General features: G+C 54.8%; 1 protein-coding gene across 1 annotated transcript in view; it reads left to right on the top strand.

The window, feature by feature from the left end:
• Positions 1–13,008, top strand: part of KCNK3 (potassium two pore domain channel subfamily K member 3) — a 35,642-nt gene extending 22,634 nt beyond the window's left edge. The window contains exon 2 of the mRNA XM_040623000.1: positions 12,045–13,008. Coding sequence (XP_040478934.1) covers positions 12,045–12,979 — 935 coding nt within the window. The 3' untranslated portion in view covers positions 12,980–13,008. The remainder of the gene's footprint in view (positions 1–12,044) is intronic.
• Positions 13,009–20,610: the final 7,602 nt, after the last annotated feature.

Consider the following 20,610-nt stretch of genomic DNA (forward strand, 5'->3'; position numbering starts at 1 on the left):
GCCGAGGTCCACCTTCTTGGGAGAAGGGCCTGGATGGGGAGGAGGAGGAATGGTAGCTGGAGAGGGCACCTGCTTTGACCCCAGTCCAGAAGCCCTGGAAGCCACCGAGACGCAGAAGAAAGAGAGCAGCAAGGCCTGGCTCTGCCATATGCCTGTGTGGCCTTGTCCAAGTCACCCAGCCACTCGGCTCAGTCTCCTCGGCTGGAAAACCCGGGCACCTGCCTTCCAGAATGCAGCATCGAGTCAGCTAACACTGGCTAGGTTGTGCACGGCGACAGGCCTGAATGTGTACCCTGACTCGGCCACTCGTCAGCTGTGTGGTCTTAAATGAGTTTCTGAACTTTCTGTGCCTCCGTTTTCTCACCTGTAAAATGGAGGTCATACCACTCTCAAGAAGTTTTTGTGAAGATTAAATTAAATGATATGCAGAAAGCCCTTGGTACGATGCCTGGCACACAAATGCTCAATATTTGCTACTGTCACTACCCACTACGACGTTACTACCGGCCCCACCGCCAGTATTCTCAGCTACCGTGTGCCAGGCACTGAGCTCCCAAGAAGTACAAGACACCACCACTACCCTCAGAGCCCAGAGGGAGGCTGAGAGGACGAAATGGAAAAGGAGGGGGGGGGAGAGAAAAAAGAAAGGAGAAGGAAGAAAAAACAGAGAAGCGGCCAAAAAAGCAAAAAGAGGTCAAGACTCGAGGCCCCAGGAGACTGGTCTCCTGGGCTAGATAGGGGTGCCGTTAGGGGTCCCTCAGGGCTCGGCAGTCAGTAGGGGGGACATGGGGACCAAAAAGACTCCCTGAACTCCCTGGCCCATCTTGGCCCTGGGACACCCAGACGGGACCCATGGCCATCTCCTCCTGGACTCCATGTGGCCTCCTGTGCCAGGAGGTGGGGGGGGGGGCACGATTTGGTGCCCCAAGAGTCAACTTCGGCTGTCCCTCTGCCTCAGCTGGGGGGTGTTATTCAGAGCACTGCTGAGCCCCAGCCCCCTCCCAGGACAGCGCAAAGGTCCTCACAGGATCCCCAGCATCTGCTCAGGGCCGGCTGGGACAGCTCTGCGGACATGCGGACCCCAGCAGCTGTGCAGCTGATGTGCACCCAAAGGCTCAGTGCCATTGTTCTGGGGACCCAACGGTGCTGTGGGGCAGGATACATGGCCCCTCTAGAGGCCCAGAATTCTAGAATGTCACAGGGCCTCGAGAACACTGCAGAGTCTTCGTTTCTCATAGGAGAGCCGCCAGGCCAAGAAAAGGGCAGGATCTTGCCCATGATCACCCAGTGGCACAGCTGGAACCAGAGACCAGGTCTTCTGACTCTCTCATGCCCATGGAAGAGTCTGGGGAGAGACAGCATGGGGCAGTGGAAAGAGAGCTGCCTTTAAACAGAAAATATTCTTATTCTAGAACTTAGACCTCTGCACGTATTAAGGACTCAAAAAGTCTGCTGGTTGAATGAATGAATGTTTGAGGCATGGCGAGTGATGAATGAAGGGCTCCAGGAGTACTGATTTGTTTAGGCGGGTAGGATCAGGGAAGGCTTCCCTGGGGGGGTGACTTCTGAGATGGGCTTTGATGGAGGAGTAGAAGTCCATCAGGAAAGACAAAAGCGTGAGCAGTGTCCACCCATGTGGAAATGCAGCAGTGGCCTCCAAAGAGCTGGGGACACCAATTTCACACGCAGGTTTGGGCTCCAGACCTTGCTCAAAACTCACCTCTCTCCTCCGGGCCTCTGCACGGTGCATGGGACAAGGGGAGCTAGTAACTGGTTAAATCCTAAAATACAACCTGGTCAGAGAAGAAATACCCTCCTAATCTAACATTCCCTTTGATAGGTAAGAAAACTGAGGCTCAGGACACTGGCAAGCCTTCACGAAGGCCCTACAGCAGACTCAGCAAACAAGGGTCCGTAAAACAAATTTGGCCCACCACCTATTTTTATAAATAAAGTTTTATTGGAACACAGCCACACCCATTCATTTACATATTGTCTACGGCTGCCGTCTTGATAACATGGCAGAGCTGAGTAGTTGCAAGAGGCCATACAGACCAGCAAATCTTAAATATTTACTCTTTGGCCCTTTATAGAAGAAAGTTTGCCAACTCCTGTTCTACAGCAAGGTAGTAGCAAGACCTGGGATGGGAGCCAGGCCTCTGACTCCTGGTTGGGTGCTCTTTAATTCCGTATATCTTTTCCCTCTGGACCCATGCTGCCCCCCTGTCGCACTGCCTGAAGGATGAGATTTCAGGTGGCCAGGCTCTGGACAGGCTCTGGACAGACTCAACTCCAAGAACATGGTGCCGCCAACAGGGAACACCTGGGCTGGCCACAGTTACCCCCGTGACACAATAGGGTTTCTTGTTGGAAGCAGTTCAGCCCCTTTTGGGGGAGTCCGACAAGGAGATGCCAACGTGTGCCTGCTTCTCTTCCGTGGGCAAAACAGAAAGAGCCACAGAGTGTTAAGTGTAGGACTCAGGCCAGCCAGATGCCAGAGTCATAGACACAGCCTTTCGAGAAGCACACAGAGGTGGACTGGCATCTCTAGCCATCTGCTGAGATGGCCAAGTCCACTTTAAATTGCGCTGTAGAATTACTTTCTCCGTGCCAGACTGTCCCTGGTGGATTCGTTTAATTAAAACCCCACCAGATCCAATCTGTTAGAAGTTCTGGGTTCACACATGTCCTGGCCAATTGGTCATAAGGAGGCAGACAGGCTACAGGCCTGGGCCATGGCCACCTGGTACAGTGACTGGCCTCTAATAGAGCCCAGAAGCCCCGCGTCAGTGCACTTCCGAGGACAAGCGGGGTTGCTGCTCTGTTGTGTGACCCTGTCTCCTGTGGGCCTCAGGGCTCTGTTCCTCCTCCCTGTCTCCACCCCCTTCACCTCTCAGGCCCATTGCTGATGCCTCCCTTCCTTAACTGACTCTTTCCACAGAGAGTAATTAAATGCTAGCTACGTGCCAAGCACTTTCCTGGGTGTGGGGAAAAGAGTAGGAACAAAAGAGACCAAAATCCCTGCCCTCCCCGAGTTTACAGTTAAAGCCCACAGATGCAAGAACATCCCACACACTGTGTATCCACTCTTTCCTCCCTCCCCTCTTCCCTCCCCCCCAACCTGAACTCGGTTTAGGCCTGAGCACTTGACAATGGGACCGTTTGCAGGCCTCCTGATGGACCCTGCCGCCCCCCATCTCCCACGGCCACCCCTGAACCGGGATGCGAGGAAAATCCATGTCGACACTTCTGTGGCATGTCCCTCCCCCGCTCTGGAGTCTCAAGGGCTCCTCGCTGCCTTCAGGTGAAGATGTGAATCCCTGTGCCTACCCTTTCAAAGCACTTCACACTTAGCCCTTGCTCCCCTTACCGGCCGATGCTCGAGTGAGCTTGTCTGCTCCAAGAAATTCAGAGTTTTTGTTGGTGTTAGATTTACAATATTCATTGCTATCTACTTATAAAAGTAACAGATTTTTGTAGAAAATATACAATATATAAGAGCAAATGAAAATTAATCATGAGCCCATGATTCAAAGATAAACTCTATGAGCTTTTTAGTATATTTCTTTCCGGCTTTTCTTTCGACGTGTGTGTAGACACGTGTGTTATATTCATACATTGAGGATGGCAGCCCGTTACACATACAGTGTTGTACCCTGCCATTTTTATTTAACATTCTACGGTGGGTTTCGATGTAATTAAGAGACTCCTAAGAGTATATTTAGTGGCTGCACAAGATTCCCCCCATAAATATACCTTAATATGTTTAACCAAACCCTATTGGTGAACATTTGCACTGTTTACGATTTTTCACAATGAAAATGCTGCTATAAACACATCCTTGTTCATAAATCTTTGTTCCAATCTCTGGTTATTTTCTCAGCAGAGATTCCTAGAAGTGGCATTGCAGGGTCACTGGGCAGACACATTTCTAAGGTTCTTGATAGGTATCATGAAGCTGCCTTCCTGAGAGTCTGTCGGGCCTCTTCCTCCCCTTTGGGAGAATGCCCCCTAGCCTCAGACAGATATATTTTCCCTGCCCCTACTGTGCCATGTGTCTCCTTGCATTGTGTCTTTGCTTCAGCAGCTCCCCTCTGTCAGAACCCTGCATTCCCCATCCCTCCTTCAGAGCGCAGGGCAAAGGCCGCCTCCTCCAGGAAGCCCCTCCTGATAGCCCAACCCACGTTCTCCACCTCTAGCCCTCCTTCAGCCCCCGTCTTAAATTCTTCCTAAGATAATTCCCACTGAGGCCATGCACTTGAACAATGTGTGTAATAATAGCCTCTTCTCTGTACAGGACATTGAAGTTTCCAAAGTGCTTCCACTGAGATGTTTCATCTGATTCACGTTTTGAGGTCAAGGACCATGGTTTGATCATCTGGGTCTACTCACCCTGGCCCCATCGCCAACCTCAGGTCTAGCCCAGTTTCAAGCTAGCCCGATTTAATGGAGTCTGACAACAGCCTTCGCTATTCCTTGGTCCACCAGAAGGGATTTTAGGATGTTCTGGGTGGATGTTAGGATGAACTGATTGGGACAGAGGGCCCTGGATGCCAGTCCTGGCTCTGTTGGTGACTCAACGTCCCTGTCCCTCTCTGAGCCTCAGTCTGCTCATCTATAAAATGAGTGGGTCGACTACCGAGTCTCTCACCCTCCAGGACTGATTGGCCCTGCAGCCCCAGGCACCCAGCACAGCCCTGGGGTGCCTCCGAGGGCCCCTGTGCAAAGCCAGCCTCTGGGATAGGCCGGAGGGAGCTGGCCAGGGAGGCAGGCCTGGCTCCAGGCCAGGCTGTGTCTGCAAACACTGACCTTGGCTGCCGCAGGGATTTTCCATGACACCAGCACCCTCCCCCCGAGCTCCCCCTAATCCCACGTGGGCCTGGGGAGCGTGGGGGATGGGAGTGGTAGGGGCTGTTCTACTCCAGAGGACCCTGAATCGTAGCCATGGGGATCCCGTGGATGGGGTAGACTAAAAGGGATTGAGGAGAGAGCAGTGGGCCTCCACGTGCCAAGTGTGGTGGGAAAGCAGGGGTAGGGAGAGCACCTGCCAGTGGGGAATGGGGAGAAGAGCCGAAAGAGTTGCTGGGAAGATGGGAAAGAGGCCTTGGAAAGGGGCAGGATGGAGGGAGGGAGGGTGCTGTGCTCTAGCCTGGAGGGGACAAACTCCAGACCCACTTCTGCACACTGGTCCCTCCCCCCAACCTAGGTCCATGAGGCCCTGGTGGTTTCCCAGGCCTCGCTCAGGCCTTGGCCAGGCCTAGGGCAGGGGGATTCCTTCTGGAGCCCTGAAGCTGACCTCATTTCACAGGGGCCTGGGGCCATAGGAAGGACAGGAGGTATGAGTCACTAAAGGCCTTCCTGCCAAGGCCACCTCCCCTCCCCCTGCTGGGTGTCCAGGGGAGGCTCCACTCCCAAACTCTGCACCCCAGTCTTCGAAGCCTTCTGAGTCGATCAGCATTTTCCGAGCAGCGGTTCCCACCAGCCCTTGTGCGGGACACTGAGGGGACTTGCCAGCCCCCTGGGAGCTCAGAGCCCTGCAGAGCTCCTCTTTAGACCTGAGAGCAGAAAGGCGGGCCTGCAGCCAGGCAGGGCGAGCAGAGCCTCCAGCACTGGGGAAGATCCCAGAGGATTCTGGGAAAGGTGTTGTCGGAGCTGGACCGGAAGGCTGGAGGAGAAGGCCTGCATTCTCCTCCCCGTCTCCCCCAAGCCCGGCAGCCTCCTCCCTCCTTCCAAGGGCCTGGGCACTCCTGCCAGCTTCCTTCCGCCTCATCTCCTTTAACACACCAATTAGACTCCTGCGAGCCTCCTGCCCCACTTCCTGGCTCCACACTGCTGCTATCTCCAGACCCAGGGGGAGGCTCCCTGTCTGCGTCTCAGGCCCCTGAGGAGGCGGGGCTGCTCAGGGGGCCTTTCCGAGGGGACCCAAGGGTTCAGGCCTGACTGCCCTCTGCAGGCCCTGCAGCACAGCCCGGCTACCCTCTGCAGGCAGCTGTGTCTTGCAGCTGGTCCCCTGGAGCTGCCTGTGTCTCCCTCAAGCCCCCGCTTCTTTCTGGCTGCCGCCCGTGGCCCAGGCAGCTCCAAGGTCAGGCCCCCTCCCCACGTCCACCTCTGCTCCAGCCTGGCTTGGCCCAGAGTTCACAGCCTTTGGGTGCCTCAGGCCACAGGTCTGATCCATCTTCCCTCAGGGCAAACATGAGCCTGGCTGGTGCCCATATTTACATTAGATAACTGGGTCTACAGGGAACCAGGAAACAGGATGCAGCCAGGCATTGCCGAGGGCTGCGTGTTTCTAATCTACAGAAGGGCCGGGCCAACCAGGGATGGGACACCTGAGAACCTCAAAGTCAAAGCCCCAGAGAGAAGACCGTTGAGTTCTTGATGCTACAGACGAGCGTTTCCCAAGCAGGGCTCCAGGAACACTTGTCCAGCAGCACAAACTGTCAGGAAAGTGCTCAAAAGTCAAATAAGTGGAAAAATTAGCACATTTCCCCAACTTTGACCAGCCTCGTATCTTAACCCGTGTGAGGCTCTGATAAAGTCTATACTTAAATCCAGTGATGACGAATCCTGTGAAGTTCAGCGTTCCTCCCATTGAATCGAACCAAGCAACCCTCTTCTCATCCAATAGTTACGAGCAGTCCATGGAACTGGTGTTTCAGGAAATTAACTTTGCGAAACACGAAATCAGACTGCTGGTGCAGAAAGGAACTTGAAAGACCATCTAATCTTGATGTTCCCCCAAAATATTCACACTCATAATTAATATTCATCGATGCCAATGCCCTAAGCATCCTAAGTCTACCAGCACCTCAAAATGCCCACAGCAACTCTATAAGGTCCGTGTATCATGATTCCCAGCTTACAGATGAGGAGACCGAGGCCCTAGAAGATGAGTTACTCGGCCAAAGGTGAACGCTGTTTGGCTGCAGGCTCTGGGCGGTCACGTGTGTCACTGAACTGCTGAGATCCCCTGTAGAAATTAGAAAAAATCTATTTTCAGTATTTCAAAAGAGTAACAATAACTTAATTCAGTCTCTAGAATCAGTTAGCCCATGCTAATCAGAAGTTCTGATTGGCAGGGATGCTCTTAATTCATTCCGATGGGGGGAGAATGAATTCTGGCTTTCACTGTTACCTGTCCAGTGCCCGTTCTGTTTCATGCAGCAGCTCCACGGCAATAGCTTGTCCTTCATAAATAACGTCTTTCAAAATTTAGACTCTACAAATGGGTGGATTAATAGAAAAAAAAAATCCTAAAAGGTATCCATAGCACAGAACACTATGGGAACTTTTATCTTGCCTTATTCTGCATGTCACAGAGGAGGAAGATTGAGGCCCAGGGAGGGAAAAGGAACTTGCTCAAGACACAAAACTGGTTCTGGCCAGGGCCAGGTCAGACCCCCAGATCTCCTGCCTCTGTAGCCCCATGCTTTTCTCTCCGCCCAAGGCTGTGGCCAGAGTTCTGGCTTTGTAGCCAGCTAGGCCAGGGGTAGGAGGTCAGGCACTCAGAACTGCGGGGCACGTGAAGTCAGTGGGGAATGGGCAGCTGAGCCCAGTCCAGCCAAGGCTATCACCAAGGGTTCAGACTGGCTCTTTGTACTTTAACTAGAAGGAAATAGGCCACCAAGAGAGAAAATCCAGTAACGGGGTGGGGGGCAGACCCCTAACCTTCTGTATCTCCCAGGAAGACAGCTTTGACCAGTTTCTGAGCTCCTTGGTGATATCAGGAGGAAAACAGAACAACTGAGGCCCAGGGCTTCTTGTCCCACCTCTCATTTTTCCTGTTGCCCCAAATATCCATAATTAATATTTATGTCCAACCACATAATTTATATGTCCAGCCACCTGGCTTCCTCAGGGGAATTCTATGCCTCTGGCCAGGTTCCAGGGCCATCTCTTAGCTAAGTTGCTCACAAGTGGGGGCTGCTAGGCCCTTGCTGATTGAACAAGTCAACCTTGGTCACACTGAGCCACAGGGCAGAGGACAGAGCATTGAGTTTGGAACTGAGGACCCTGGGGTGTAATCCTGGCTCTGCCATTCACTGGCTGTGTGACCTTGAGCAGCTCACTTTCCTTCTCTGGGCCTCTATTTCCTCATCCGTACAACAGAAGGACTGGGTCATAAGCACTTTCATGGCTCTGAGAACCCATTAAGTCTGGTGGATTCAGGAAGGGTGGCTGGGAGATGAGAGGGCAGTGACAGCCCCGGCCAGGGCTCTGAGAGGCAGTGGCTACAGTCTCCTGGTCGGGCCATGAGTTCTGGCTGGTCAGTCCATCAGGTCCTGGGAGGGAGGGTCCTCCGGAAATCAGCCCCAGAGCGCAACTTCCGTGTGCATCAGTGACACACAAGGACCGAGGGAGCCCCTCGTCCAAAGACTCGCGGAGCTGGACAGCAAGGAGAAGGTGGGGACTACCTTTGCCCCCTCTCTCATAAACCCACGCCCGATGTGGGCAAGGACGAGGCAGGCGGCGGGCCTGCTGGCAGACGGACAGGCCTTGCCAAACTCCCAGTTACTTCCCAGAAGTTCCAGGGCCCCCCGGGAGTGGCTCCACCCCAGCTGGCGCCCCTCCCAGCTGGGCGCCCACGTCAGCAGGTCCTCACGGCTCCCTTGCCCTTTCACCCAGTGACAAGAGAACAGATGAAGGGACGGGAGCAAGCTGACCCTGGGCCAGGTACTTGCAGAAGCATCTGGTTCCCCAGACATCGTGCTCCTGTCACTGCTTGCGCCACACCCAGCTCAGGGCAGTACCCAAGGATGAGGCTCCAAGGGGAAAGCTCTCCTCTCAGGGCCTCAGTTTCCCATCCTGGTCACCCTTCCTGGGTGATGAATTGGCTCTGAGGCATCGGAATGAGCGATGAGTCAGAAAGTCCTAGAGGCCTTGGCCAACTCACAAGGCCTCTCCAGCCTTTTTCAGCTATAAAACAGAGATAGTCATAATAATGGCCTTGTGGAAGTTTTTCAGGATTAAAGTTTAAAATGTATCTGAAGGATAAGACCTTAAGCCTCAGCCTGTGGTAGAGAGGGAGGGTGGGCCCAAGCAGGGTATCTGACCCCAAGGGTGAGGCCCATCAGGGCTGGGGCCACCCCGGACAGGAGGGTGGATAGAGCGCGACACGAGGCTCCGGCTTAGTAAGAGCCTTTGGGTAAGCCTGGGTGTGCCACTGCTTTGAACAGCACCAGGGGGCAGGCAGGGGAAAGAGTTGTCCCTTCTGGCTGGAAGCTGGGGAAAACGCAAGGGCACTCGGGATTGGAGCCAGCAGCGGCAGGGAAATCGCAATGTGCGGACAGGCCCAGGGGAAGAAGGGGGCCTCATGTCTGCCAGGTCATGGGTGCTATTCAGACCAGAGAGGGCCTCTCTGCAGCTGGGGGACCTTGTGGGCAGCCAAAGTACTGCCAGGCCAGCAGACACTGGGTTCTCCTAAAGGACGATGGGTCCCAGAGAAGTCAGAGCCTCTGAGTGAGCGCAGGGCGAGGTGGTGGTGGCAGTGGGGGGGGCTTCTCGCTGACCCCACAGAGGCTGCCCTACCCCCAGACCACTCTCTCAGGTGGCCTTTTCCCTATGAGATCCCATCACCACTGCTTCATCACAAACCCCACAGGCTCTGAAGCATTTGCACCTCCAGTCTCTCCGTTACCCCCGACGGCACTATGCCGGGCAACCAGGCTGGGTATTAACAGCTGTAACTCAACACCTCCCCACCCCAGAGTGCAGACAAGGCAAAAGAGGTCCAGAGAGGGGAATGGATTTGCCCAAGGTCACACAGCCAGCATGTGGTCAAGCCGGGCTGGGCCCATGCTACCCAATCCCTGTCCAGCCCCATCCACAGTGCCATGCCCTCCCCCATACCCAGTGCAGTGCCGGGCCCGGGGGACAGGGAAGGACAGGATAAGACGCAGCTCTGGCTCGGGGCCTGCCCAGCTGTCGAGGTGAGTTGTGGTCTGGCTGCCGTGGCCGAGCTGGCAGGCACAATCTGTTCTCACCCTGCTGGGACGCAGACAGGCCAGCATGGCAGCTCAACAGCTCAGCTATCCAGGCCCCTGGCACAGAGTGACACAGTCAACCAGCTAGGTGCCCTGGTAGGGAGCAGGGGAGCCCATTCTAAGGGCATCCCACAGCCTCACACACTCCAAACAGCTGTCCCCAGGTCTCCCTGAGGTTTAAGATTCAAACGGCCTTGGCCTGAGAGAGATGCCAGCTTGACTGGATCTGAGCTGCCCCCCGGCCTGGTAATGTGAGGAAAATCTGGCACTTCATTCATTACTAATCATCGTGAGCCATTATTGAGCATTTGATATATACCAGACTCTAGGCTAAGTGCATTATACACATTATCTCATTTATTTCTCCTGAAAAGCCCTGTGAGGCAAGTTGTACTTAGTAGTCCCATTTTACACATGTGGAAACTAAGGCTCACAGAGGTTTTTAAAAACAAAACAAAACAAAACAAACAAAACAAAAAAATAAAACAAAACAAAAAACAGTCCATGGCAGAGTCAGGAGCTGAATTCAGATCAGACATCAAAGCACGTGGAATCTTACCTTGCCGTCCACATATTTTGGGCATACTCCATGGGCGTGGCTGGCAATGTGGAGGGGAAGCTTGCAAGAAGCATGACAAGGTATAGCAGTGCCCACCCTGCCACCCCACGCCAGTGTTTAGCTGTACATATGTAGTTGGGGGACAGAGTAGGGATGGTGGTAATATTGGCTCTGGAGTTCAAAGCTGAACATTCTCAGTGCCACTCAAAGCAGAGAAGATCACTTCCAGTGAGGAATCCTGGACAGCTGCCTGGAAGAAGAAGCATTTGGTTACGTTTTTGATAAAGTTTAGAGAAAAGGAAAAATTGGAAATCCTGCCAACCAGCATTATTTTATAATAATAATTGTATTAATAAAAGTAATAAATACCTTAACAGCCCGGTGAAAAAAGCAGGTCCAGGACCAGCAGACCTCATTTTACAAATGAGGAAACATACCCAGAGAAGGTGAGTAATTTGCCCAAGATCGCACAGTCATTAGTGACAGGGCCAGAACTTGTGCCTAGGGCTTCTGAGTTCCCATCCAGGGTCTTTTCCTGACTTAAGGCCATTTCATGGTTGACTCGGAGGGAGGCTTTGCCTCTGTCCGGCTCCTGGCTCAGTGAGGGCTGGGGGCATTGTGAAGGAGACAGGGTTTGGGTTTGTCTGGCTGGTGATAGTAACACCTGGAAGGACAGGCAGGGCCCCTGCTTTAACAAGGGAATGCCACCTCTCCATAAGGACAGACCCTACTTCAGGGCCAGGCACAGAGGATGACCCCAGGGCTCCAGACGGGGGGGCTGATGAAGACCCTGGGGCATCATTCACCTAGCTAGCAGAGAGGCAATGTCCCCTTTCTCCCCTGACACCCGTCGGCCATCGGCCTCAGGGAGAGTGGAGGGCCCCAGTTGTCAACTATCCCTCGTAAGCTTTGGCTCACAGCAGAGGAGTCATCAACGAGCCAGCCATGCCTCAGTTTCCCTCCCTCCACACTGAATCATGGGATGTCCAACCTCCACCCATTACCGTAAAGGAAACTGAGGCCCAGGGAGGACAAGGAACAGGTCCAAAGCCCACAGAACTAGAACCCAGGTCTCCCAAATGACCTGCCAGCACCCTTCACGCTATCCCTGCTGCCTCTAGACGAAGTTCCCACAGCTTTACGTGTCAGTTCCTTCTCTAGATTTAGAAAAGTTAGGTCTTTGAAGCCAGACTCTAGTTCAAATGCAGCCTGCTCAACTTCAAAAGGGTGTGACCTTGGAAAAGTCACTTAACCATCCCTGTTTCCTCCATCCTTTCCACCTACCCTACAGAGCCAACCAAGGGCATCAGCAAGGAACTGGCACAGTGTACAGGGTCAAGGATGGGCCCATAAGGGCGTGCCGTCTTCTCTTCTGCTGGAAGGAGAGGCCCGAACCTGCAAAGTTGGGGGCGGGGGGCAGAGATCTCGGGGAAGGGGGCAGGGTTTCTGGAAGAGCAGCCCTACAGCACGTGCTTTCTCTCCTCTTCCCTGCTCTCCCCCAGGCTATGGCCACGCGGCGCCCAGCACGGACGGCGGCAAGGTGTTCTGCATGTTCTACGCGCTGCTGGGCATCCCGCTCACGCTCGTCATGTTCCAGAGCCTGGGCGAGCGCATCAACACCTTCGTGAAGTACCTGCTGCACCGCGCCAAGAGGGGGCTGGGCATGCGGCGCGCCGACGTGTCCATGGCCAACATGGTGCTCATCGGCTTCTTCTCGTGCATCAGCACGCTGTGCATCGGCGCCGCCGCCTTCTCCTACTACGAGCACTGGACCTTCTTCCAGGCCTACTACTACTGCTTCATCACGCTCACCACCATCGGCTTCGGCGACTACGTGGCGCTGCAGAAGGACCAGGCGCTGCAGACGCAGCCGCAGTACGTGGCCTTCAGCTTCGTGTACATCCTCACGGGCCTCACGGTCATCGGCGCCTTCCTCAACCTCGTGGTGCTGCGCTTCATGACCATGAACGCCGAGGACGAGAAGCGCGACGCCGAGCACCGCGCGCTGCTCACGCGCAACGGGCAGGCGGGCGGGGGCGGCGGGGCCGGCGGGGGCTGCGGCGCGGGCGGCAGCGCGCACACCACGGACACCGCCTCGTCCACGGCGGTGGCGGGCAGCGGCGGCGGCGGCGGCGGCTTCCGCAACGTCTACGCCGAGGTACTGCACTTCCAGTCCATGTGCTCGTGCCTCTGGTACAAGAGCCGCGAGAAGCTGCAGTACTCCATCCCCATGATCATCCCGCGGGACCTCTCCACGTCCGACACGTGCGTCGAGCAGAGCCACTCGTCGCCGGGAGGGGGCGGCCGCTACAGCGACACGCCCTCGCACCGCTGCCTGTGCAGCGGGGCGCAGCGCTCCGCCATCAGCTCCGTGTCCACGGGCCTGCACAGCCTGTCCACCTTCCGCGGCCTCATGAAGCGCAGGAGCTCCGTGTGAACGCCCCCGCGGGGGCTGGAGCTCCTGGAAGTGCGGGGGGGGGGGGGGCTCCTGCCGGGAGGAGCAGCAGGGGTTGGCGAGGAGGCCCCGTGGAGCTCCCCCCACACCCCTCACCAACCTCCCCCCCCCCATCTCCAACTGTGCCTGCTCGAGCACCAGCCGGCAGGAGCCGGGGCTCTGAGGATGTCTCAGGACATCCGTGCCCTAAAATTCCGAGAAATGTGAAATTGGGGGGAGGGGGAGGTGGGGGAGGGAAGGCAGAAGCTGGGAGCCTCCCATCCCTCTGGAAATCTAAGGAGCTCCCCAGTTCTCAGATGCCCTGCTGGTACCCAGACCACCCCCCACCACCACCCTCCTCCTCCATTCGGAGGGAACTTCGTGTTCCGTGTAAGTTTGCATCTCTATTTATACCTCTGTCCTGCCAGGTCTCCTACCTTCCTGAGGCTCCAAAAGCCAGGGTGTCTTTGTTCAGGTCACCCCCACTCAGCCCCACTCCTCTTCCTCCTCCCCAGCTGTGTCTCCCAACCTCCCACTACCTTTTGTGTTGTTTTGCATGGCTTTGCAGTTAATGGAGAAAAGTGGAAACCCAGCAGTCCCTAGAGCTAGTCCCCAGAAGGCAGGCAGACTGAAGCAAGGACAGGCAGGCTGCAGGAGGGACAGGGAAGGGAGGGGGAGGTAGCGCACCTCCCCCCACCCCAGTCTACAGGGTGGTAGATGACAGTTCACTGGCCTTCAGCCACATCGGAGTGAGAGAAGTCCAGCCTCAGACACTGCCCTTAGAATCAAACAGAACACTTCGTACTTGCCATCCCCAGCCGCTGCCGACAATGACCAACTCTTAAATCTGTGGAATGAGTTTCAGCCTCCGAAAACCCTGTCCTGTCAACTCATTCATGTGATTCTCACAACACCCCCGTTAGGTCACCAGGGCAAGGGTTCTCATGCCCATTTTACAGATGACACGGACACCCAGACAGGTGACGTGACTTGCCCAAGGTGACACAGATGGCCAAAGGCCCAGGGGGACAGGATCCCAGGCTGCTTGTTCTGAGTCTCGGCACCCTTTCCTTCCGACTCCTCTGCCCACTGTTGAAAACGAAGGTCCTGCCCTGCACCCCCAGGCATTGTGTGAGCCACTGGGGCTTAGACCAGAAGCAGATCCCAGGACGGAGCCAGTGTTGGGGCTTAGCCTCTACGCCGCTTGGCCAGGAGACAGGGGTTCTAAGTGGGCCCCTGAGGCAGGGGAGGACCCCTCAGTCCCCGGACTGTATGCTGACAAACTGGGTAGCAGGGCTGAGGCTCATAGAATAAAGGCCAGGAGCAGGGGCTCTAGGGGTTGGGGAATGGGGCAGAATGATCTAGACAACTGTCAGGCATATCCTACTGGGACATTATCCCTGGCTCTGCAGCCAGTGTTGGTGCCTGTGTCCCAGGTAGCTAGAGATAAATTGAGGCTGCAGCGAGGAACGCCCCTCCCAGGTAGGGAGTTTGGACTTGGTGGGCCCACTGCCCACCCCACCTGCAACCAGAAACCCAGGCACAGAGCAGCAGAGGGAGGTGAGGCCCTAGACTCCACTGTGGGGCCCACTGCTGGAGCTGGTCTCGTGTCTCAGGGCAGCCTCAAGGGGTGGGCAGGGGGCCTCTCCCCACTCAGAGCTGCCCTTCCGTGTCGTGCCCCTGTCAGCTCTCTACCACCGCTAGGCAAGGTCAGCCCTGGTATTCAGGGAAGCTGGAGTGGGGGACCCACAGGGAGCTGGGCCTCGGCTACACCCCAGCCACATGCTCCCGCCTCTGGGAACCCCTGAGAGAGAAGTCCAGCCTGTGTGTGAGTCCTGTCTCAGTGTGGAGGAGCTGGCTGGCTGCCCAGGTGCCGAGAAGAAGAGGGCACGGGGTGCCCGCTGTGTTTATGTGTGGGGGTGGGGGGCGGTGCTGGCTGCCTCTGTCCTGTGTGTGACCCTGCCCTCGAGGGGTCCTGTCCCGTCAGTCCCGAGGGAGCCACAACCAAAGTCGCAGGGAGATGGTGAGGAAGGAGGCCAAACGGTCCTCCGCAGAGCACGGCAGACTGCTCGGTCTCCAGCCGGGTCTTGCCCAGGGAACTGGAAGGCCAGTGTTGCTTCCCCCCTCACGCCCTCCCACTGCAGGCAGCCTTTCTGCTTCCCCAATGCCTTACGCCTGGGCACACTGCCACAGAATATGCAATACATGTGGGTGACGGGCCCCCACGCCCACACCCCACCCCGGGCAGCCCCTGGACCCCAAAGGCTACGGCTGCCACAGCCTCCCTTCTGCCCCTCCTGCCTATCTGTCTTCACATTGAGAATGGCGTCTAATAAATGCTGTCCATGGAGACCAGGCTCGGGCTCAGCTGCCTCTGTATCGTACACCCTTGGCACTGCCAGGGAGCGGCCATTCCCCCCCGCCGAGGTCTACAGACACACCTAGCTGACGCACCTCAGGCTGACCAAACCCTTCGCCTTGGGGGCATTAGGAAGAACCCCAGGGGCAACACTGGTGTCCCTTTTGTAATTTCCTCCAACATTCAGATTTTCTCAGTGTCATCCTGGAACGACTGTGAGAGCAAGATAAGACCTTAGAAGAGAAATCACCTGGTCCAGTCCTCCCCTTATACAAGAGTACACTGAAGCCAGAGAGGGCAAGTCACTTGCCATGAGTCACACAGCAGTGAATGGCCGACCCAGGATTAGAACCAGAACTGAGAATTCCAAATCCAGTGCTCCCCCTCCTCAGAGTCTGGCCAGGCACACCCCAGCTGACAGGGACCCCTCCCTGTCTGCCAGAGTGGGGATTCCCTTAGAGTCCCGGCGGGGACTCCCAGGCTCAGTGGTCTGATCGACACACAGATGCCTTTTTCAAAGGAAGACACATCCTAAGCCCCTGTCTTCAGGGTATATTTCTCTCTGGGTGTGGAGGGATAACTCGGTTGGGACTGGGCCCCAGATCCCAGAATAGACCCGGGAGCCATTTCCCCTCCCAGCTGGTGCCAGAGGCTTCAGATGTCACTGAGTACGGCCCACAGTAACACCTTGTCCACCACAACCCCGTTTCTATCTACCTGCATGCCTTCTGCCTACCTATCTATCTTTTATGAAATAATACTCAACCCCTACTATAGCCGATGCATTCGAATACTTTCTGTTCTAGTTCGTGTTATAAAATGCTGGTCACAACCCACTAAATTGATTTCTCTGTCCACTGATGGTTTGCTCCCTACAGGTCAAAATGCTCTAGGGAAATAAAGGGGGAGGGTTGGATAGGGGCAACTTCTCCAAGTCCCCCCATCTACCCATTTGGATCATTTGAAATATACAGGGAGAGACCTATTTATTGGGGGTTCAGAGTTCAAAGAAAGAGGGAGTGGCACCTGCACCCCTCTCCCAGGAGGCAGGATCCAGCCAGCCTTCATGGAACAGTGCTCCTCGCACCTGCAGGCGTTCTCCTGGGACGAGCTCCTCGCTGGCCCACGGCTCTGAGGGTGGCTATGGCAGAACTGGACGTGAGTTCTCATTAGCTCCCCCATTCCTAAGACCACCTCATCCAAAGCCAGGGCTTCCTGCCTATGGCCCAGCTGTCGCTGTCTTTCTTAGCAAAGCTAAATGCAACAATAGAAATGATGTCACTTCTGAGGTCGGTGGGGACCGGTGCAAGGTCACTTTTACTTTCTTAAGCAGCTCTTGCAGGACGTAAATATGCTGACACCTAGCCTCCTTTCTTCCTTGGCAGGGGCAAAATAATCAGAATTTGAAGGAATCCCCAAGGGGCTACATTCACCCCAGTCTTCTGGGGGGTGATCGGAATGATGGTGGTGATGAACTGAACCCGGGCCCCCGGCCCCAGCTCCTAAGGACTCAGAACTGTCTGGAGAACTACTGTGGGCACTTTGTCACGGCAGGATGCCGTCCCCACCCTCCTCAATTCCACACAGCCTCGGAAGCATCCTGCACTAAAAAATATATGTACAGCAAAACAAAAATAGAAAACCAGCACCGCAGAGTGGATGTGGGGTATAAATATACCAAGATCCCCGCTGATGTGGTTACTCTGTGTAAGCTTCAGATAGAGACAGAATTTTCCTGGGAGCCCAGAGAGAAAGAGGCGTGTAATGACAGCTCTTCCCAAAACGTGTGCTGTGGTATGCCTTGTGGGGAAAGGGTTCCATGGGCAAATGAATCTGGGGAAACATGGCACATATCACTCACTCTTGTAGCTTCCTGAGATGTCTCGGCTTAGTAAAGGTTAGGAAAAGCCCTGCAGCAAACACAGCCATTTACCTGTGCTTGACCCAGCCTTGCCCAAACTCGTTCACAGCACCAGACCCTCTGCATGACATCTCCACACAGCCTGTGGTCCACTGAGCACGCTTTGGGACATGTCGATCTAGTCTCATAGATCTAGCCTCAAATCTCTGTCTCCTTGAGAGGCTGGTCCTTCCCCCCTCAGTAAATTTTAAAAGGAGTTTAGCTTGTAAGTCCTTCTATAACTGAGGACCATGACCTTTGCAAAATACATATGTTATTCTCAATCATGTGTCCGCTCAAACCAAGGCTCTGAGCAGCTCACTTGCCAAGATCAAGCCATGGATTAGTGGCAGAGCTGGGATGTGAGCCTAGAACCGATGGCCCCCAAGCAATGCGCTCTCACCCACCTCACTGTGTCCTTTCACAGAGCTGTTCAGGGCACATCATTTCTAATTCAGAACCTTGGTGAGAGGGGTTACTATGAATCTAAAAATGTCACCCTCCAAAGATGGCAGATGCCAACGGAGCTAAGAAATCTTGTCCCACCTGAGGTCCTCTCAACTCCCACTGAAGACCATTTAGCTCTTTCTACAGCCTCAGCATTAACCCCTGCCAAGCCCCCCAGCATCCCCATAACTTATCTCAGGAAGCCAGAGCCAGGGGAAGATTTCGGTAGGACAGACATATTGCCAGAGGAAAGAGCAACCACCCATGTTGGCCATGCCAGCCTCCCCACCCAGGACATCTCTGGCCATCTCCATCTGACTCTCAGAGCTGGGTTTCAGTTTGAAGGCTGAGAGGCTCCATTTCCTCAGGGGGCCATGAAGGAGCAGTCCACAGAGGACACAGTCCCCTCCTCTTGTCCAGGTGACCATGATGCGGGAACACAGCCTTGGGCGCTGTCACTACCTTTGGAAGATTGCAAACACACACACACACACACACACACACACACACACACACGCTCCCCGAGGTCCTTGGCCCAGATCCCCTTTTTCAGAGGAAGAGATTTTGGCTCACAGAGAGGAAGTGAGATGCTCAAGGTCGTGAAGCAAGATAACGACGTAGCCAGGATTAATACCCAAATAGGCTCACTTTCCACTCCCCTCCACACACACACACACACACACACACACACAGACACACACACACACACGAGTGGGGGCCCAGATGAAAGCTGCTAATCTCTGAGGTTGAGTCATTCTGACACTGGAAATTTCCCACATGTACATCTGGACAAACACCAGGAGACCCCTGCCCCGCAGTCTCCCAGCAGCAGGGGAGGGCTCTGTGCGTGTGGTGCCACCCCTGTTAGGCTGGCGGCTGTGACAGAATTGACCTCAGTGATCTCCTCTGGCTATGAACCCCCAAGAACCCACGTGATAGCATTTTCCATTGACAAAGCTCTCTCACTTTGTTCTCTCGTGTGATCATTGGAAAACTCTGTGAGGGTTAACATCCCCAGTTTACAGATGTCAGAACTGAAGCCAGAAAGAGGTCCTGAAAGCTGGGACTGTTTTCACGGTGACCTCTGTATCTGCGAGTCACACCAACCACTGGGGCATTTCCTTGGCCGCAGACGTGCCAGGCCAGGACTGGTGCTCAGTCCCAGTGGCACGTCCCACACAGCTTGCCATGCTGTTCCCATGGGTCAGGGAGTCCCCAGGTGGACGTGGCTCAGAGAACCCATTCGCAGAAGGAGACAAGGGGTCATGAACACTTTATCCACTTTACCATGTGTCCTGGGCAAACTCTGCCCAGAGCCCTAGACTTGGGACCAAGGGAAGCAGAATGTCCAGCCAACAAGCTGCCCTTCAGATGGAAGGGCCTAAGGTTCCTGGGGAAAAGGTTGTGCCTTCAACCCAGGCCAAATCCCCAAAACAACACTCTCCCACAGTTCTTGTTCTCTGAAGAGGGAGCATGGGACCAGGTCATCCCCAGCTACAGAATATTCTGGTCTGATTACCGGATCAGAGTGGCAGGAAGAAGGCCCACATCCCTGGGCTTGCTTTGGAGCCATCTTCGGGGCTGGTGAGGCACCATCCTTCCAGGGTGCACAGGTCCAACTGGGCAGATCACAGGTGCTGCTGGGGCAGGAAGCCTGGCCTGGGCTTTCTTGTGCTCTGTCCTCACCTTTATCGTAAAAACTCTCTTTCTGCCTCATCCAGGACAGAAAAAGGACACTTTTGGCTTAGCAGGGGTATCATACAGCTGGTGTCCTTGCCAGCTTGTCTCCAAAGGTAAAGGAGACACCAGAGAATTAAGGGTCCATTCATTCTTGAGCATCTGCTATGTGCCACAGACTTTACAGATCTTACAACCACCCTGTGAGGTACTGTTACCCTCGGTTTGGTCGATAAGGAAGGTGAGACTCAGAGAGGTTAAGTGATTTACTCAAGGTCACACAGCTAGTAAGTGGCAAAGCCCATCCAGGACCCTCTGACTCTTAAGCTCAGGCCCTTTCTCCTGCACCTCCATGCCTGGAAGGCATATAATCCAGCCTCCCTCCCAAAGCAGGAATCACCTCAATGGCTTCCCAGCAGGTCATAAGCCTCCATCTACAGGACCCTCTGAGGCAGCCCCATTATTCATTGAACAGCAGCTCTAATGACCATAAATATCCTCCTTCTACTGAGACAAGAACTGCTTCCGGTCTGGCTGTGCCCTCCGGAACCACGTGAAGTCATTCTCTCTGTTGTGGGCATCTCACTAAAGGATTCAGGATAGCTCCCCACATGGAAAGGTGCCTCCCAGCCTTTTCCAGGTTCAACTCCCTCTTCTTTCAGCCTTACTTCCCATGACAGTGTCACTAGGCCCCTGCCCACCCACCCATCCAACTCCTTGCTCTGTGAGAGCTTCAGCTTACTTCCTCCCCTGGGTCTTGGCACAGCCTGTGTGGTCCAACAAGCACAGAGACGCAGCCACCATTCTCTCACTTGCTCTGGATGCTGTTCTCTTATTAATGCGGCCTAAGGGTGCGTGTGGCTTACAGGCTCACGCGGAGCTTGCAGACCACGAAACCTATCCTGGAGTTTGTTATGTGGACCCCTATGGCAGACTACTGGTTACCTAATCAAAAATCATCCCTGAGCCCTTCTGCCTTGATGGCAGAGGACTACATTCCTCAGGGGCTCACCCTCTCCCAACTTCGTTTCTAGACACTAAGCCAGGTGTGGCGACCTCCAGCATCTTTCCAAAGATCGGAGTAGGTATGAGTGTGTTCAGTTCTGGTTAATGGGCTCTTCAGGGAGGTCTACTGGGGTAGAAAGGCTTTCCTCCTAAAAGAAATCACTGTGGAAGAAATGCCAGTCTACTTTGACTGGACCTTGCCAGATCTATGTGTGATGCCTGAAACAGTGGCAGCCATTTTGTGAC

Source organism: Ursus maritimus, unplaced genomic scaffold, assembly GCF_017311325.1.
Source record: "Ursus maritimus isolate PB19 unplaced genomic scaffold, ASM1731132v1 scaffold_6, whole genome shotgun sequence".
Classification (NCBI taxonomy): Eukaryota; Metazoa; Chordata; class Mammalia; order Carnivora; family Ursidae; genus Ursus; species Ursus maritimus.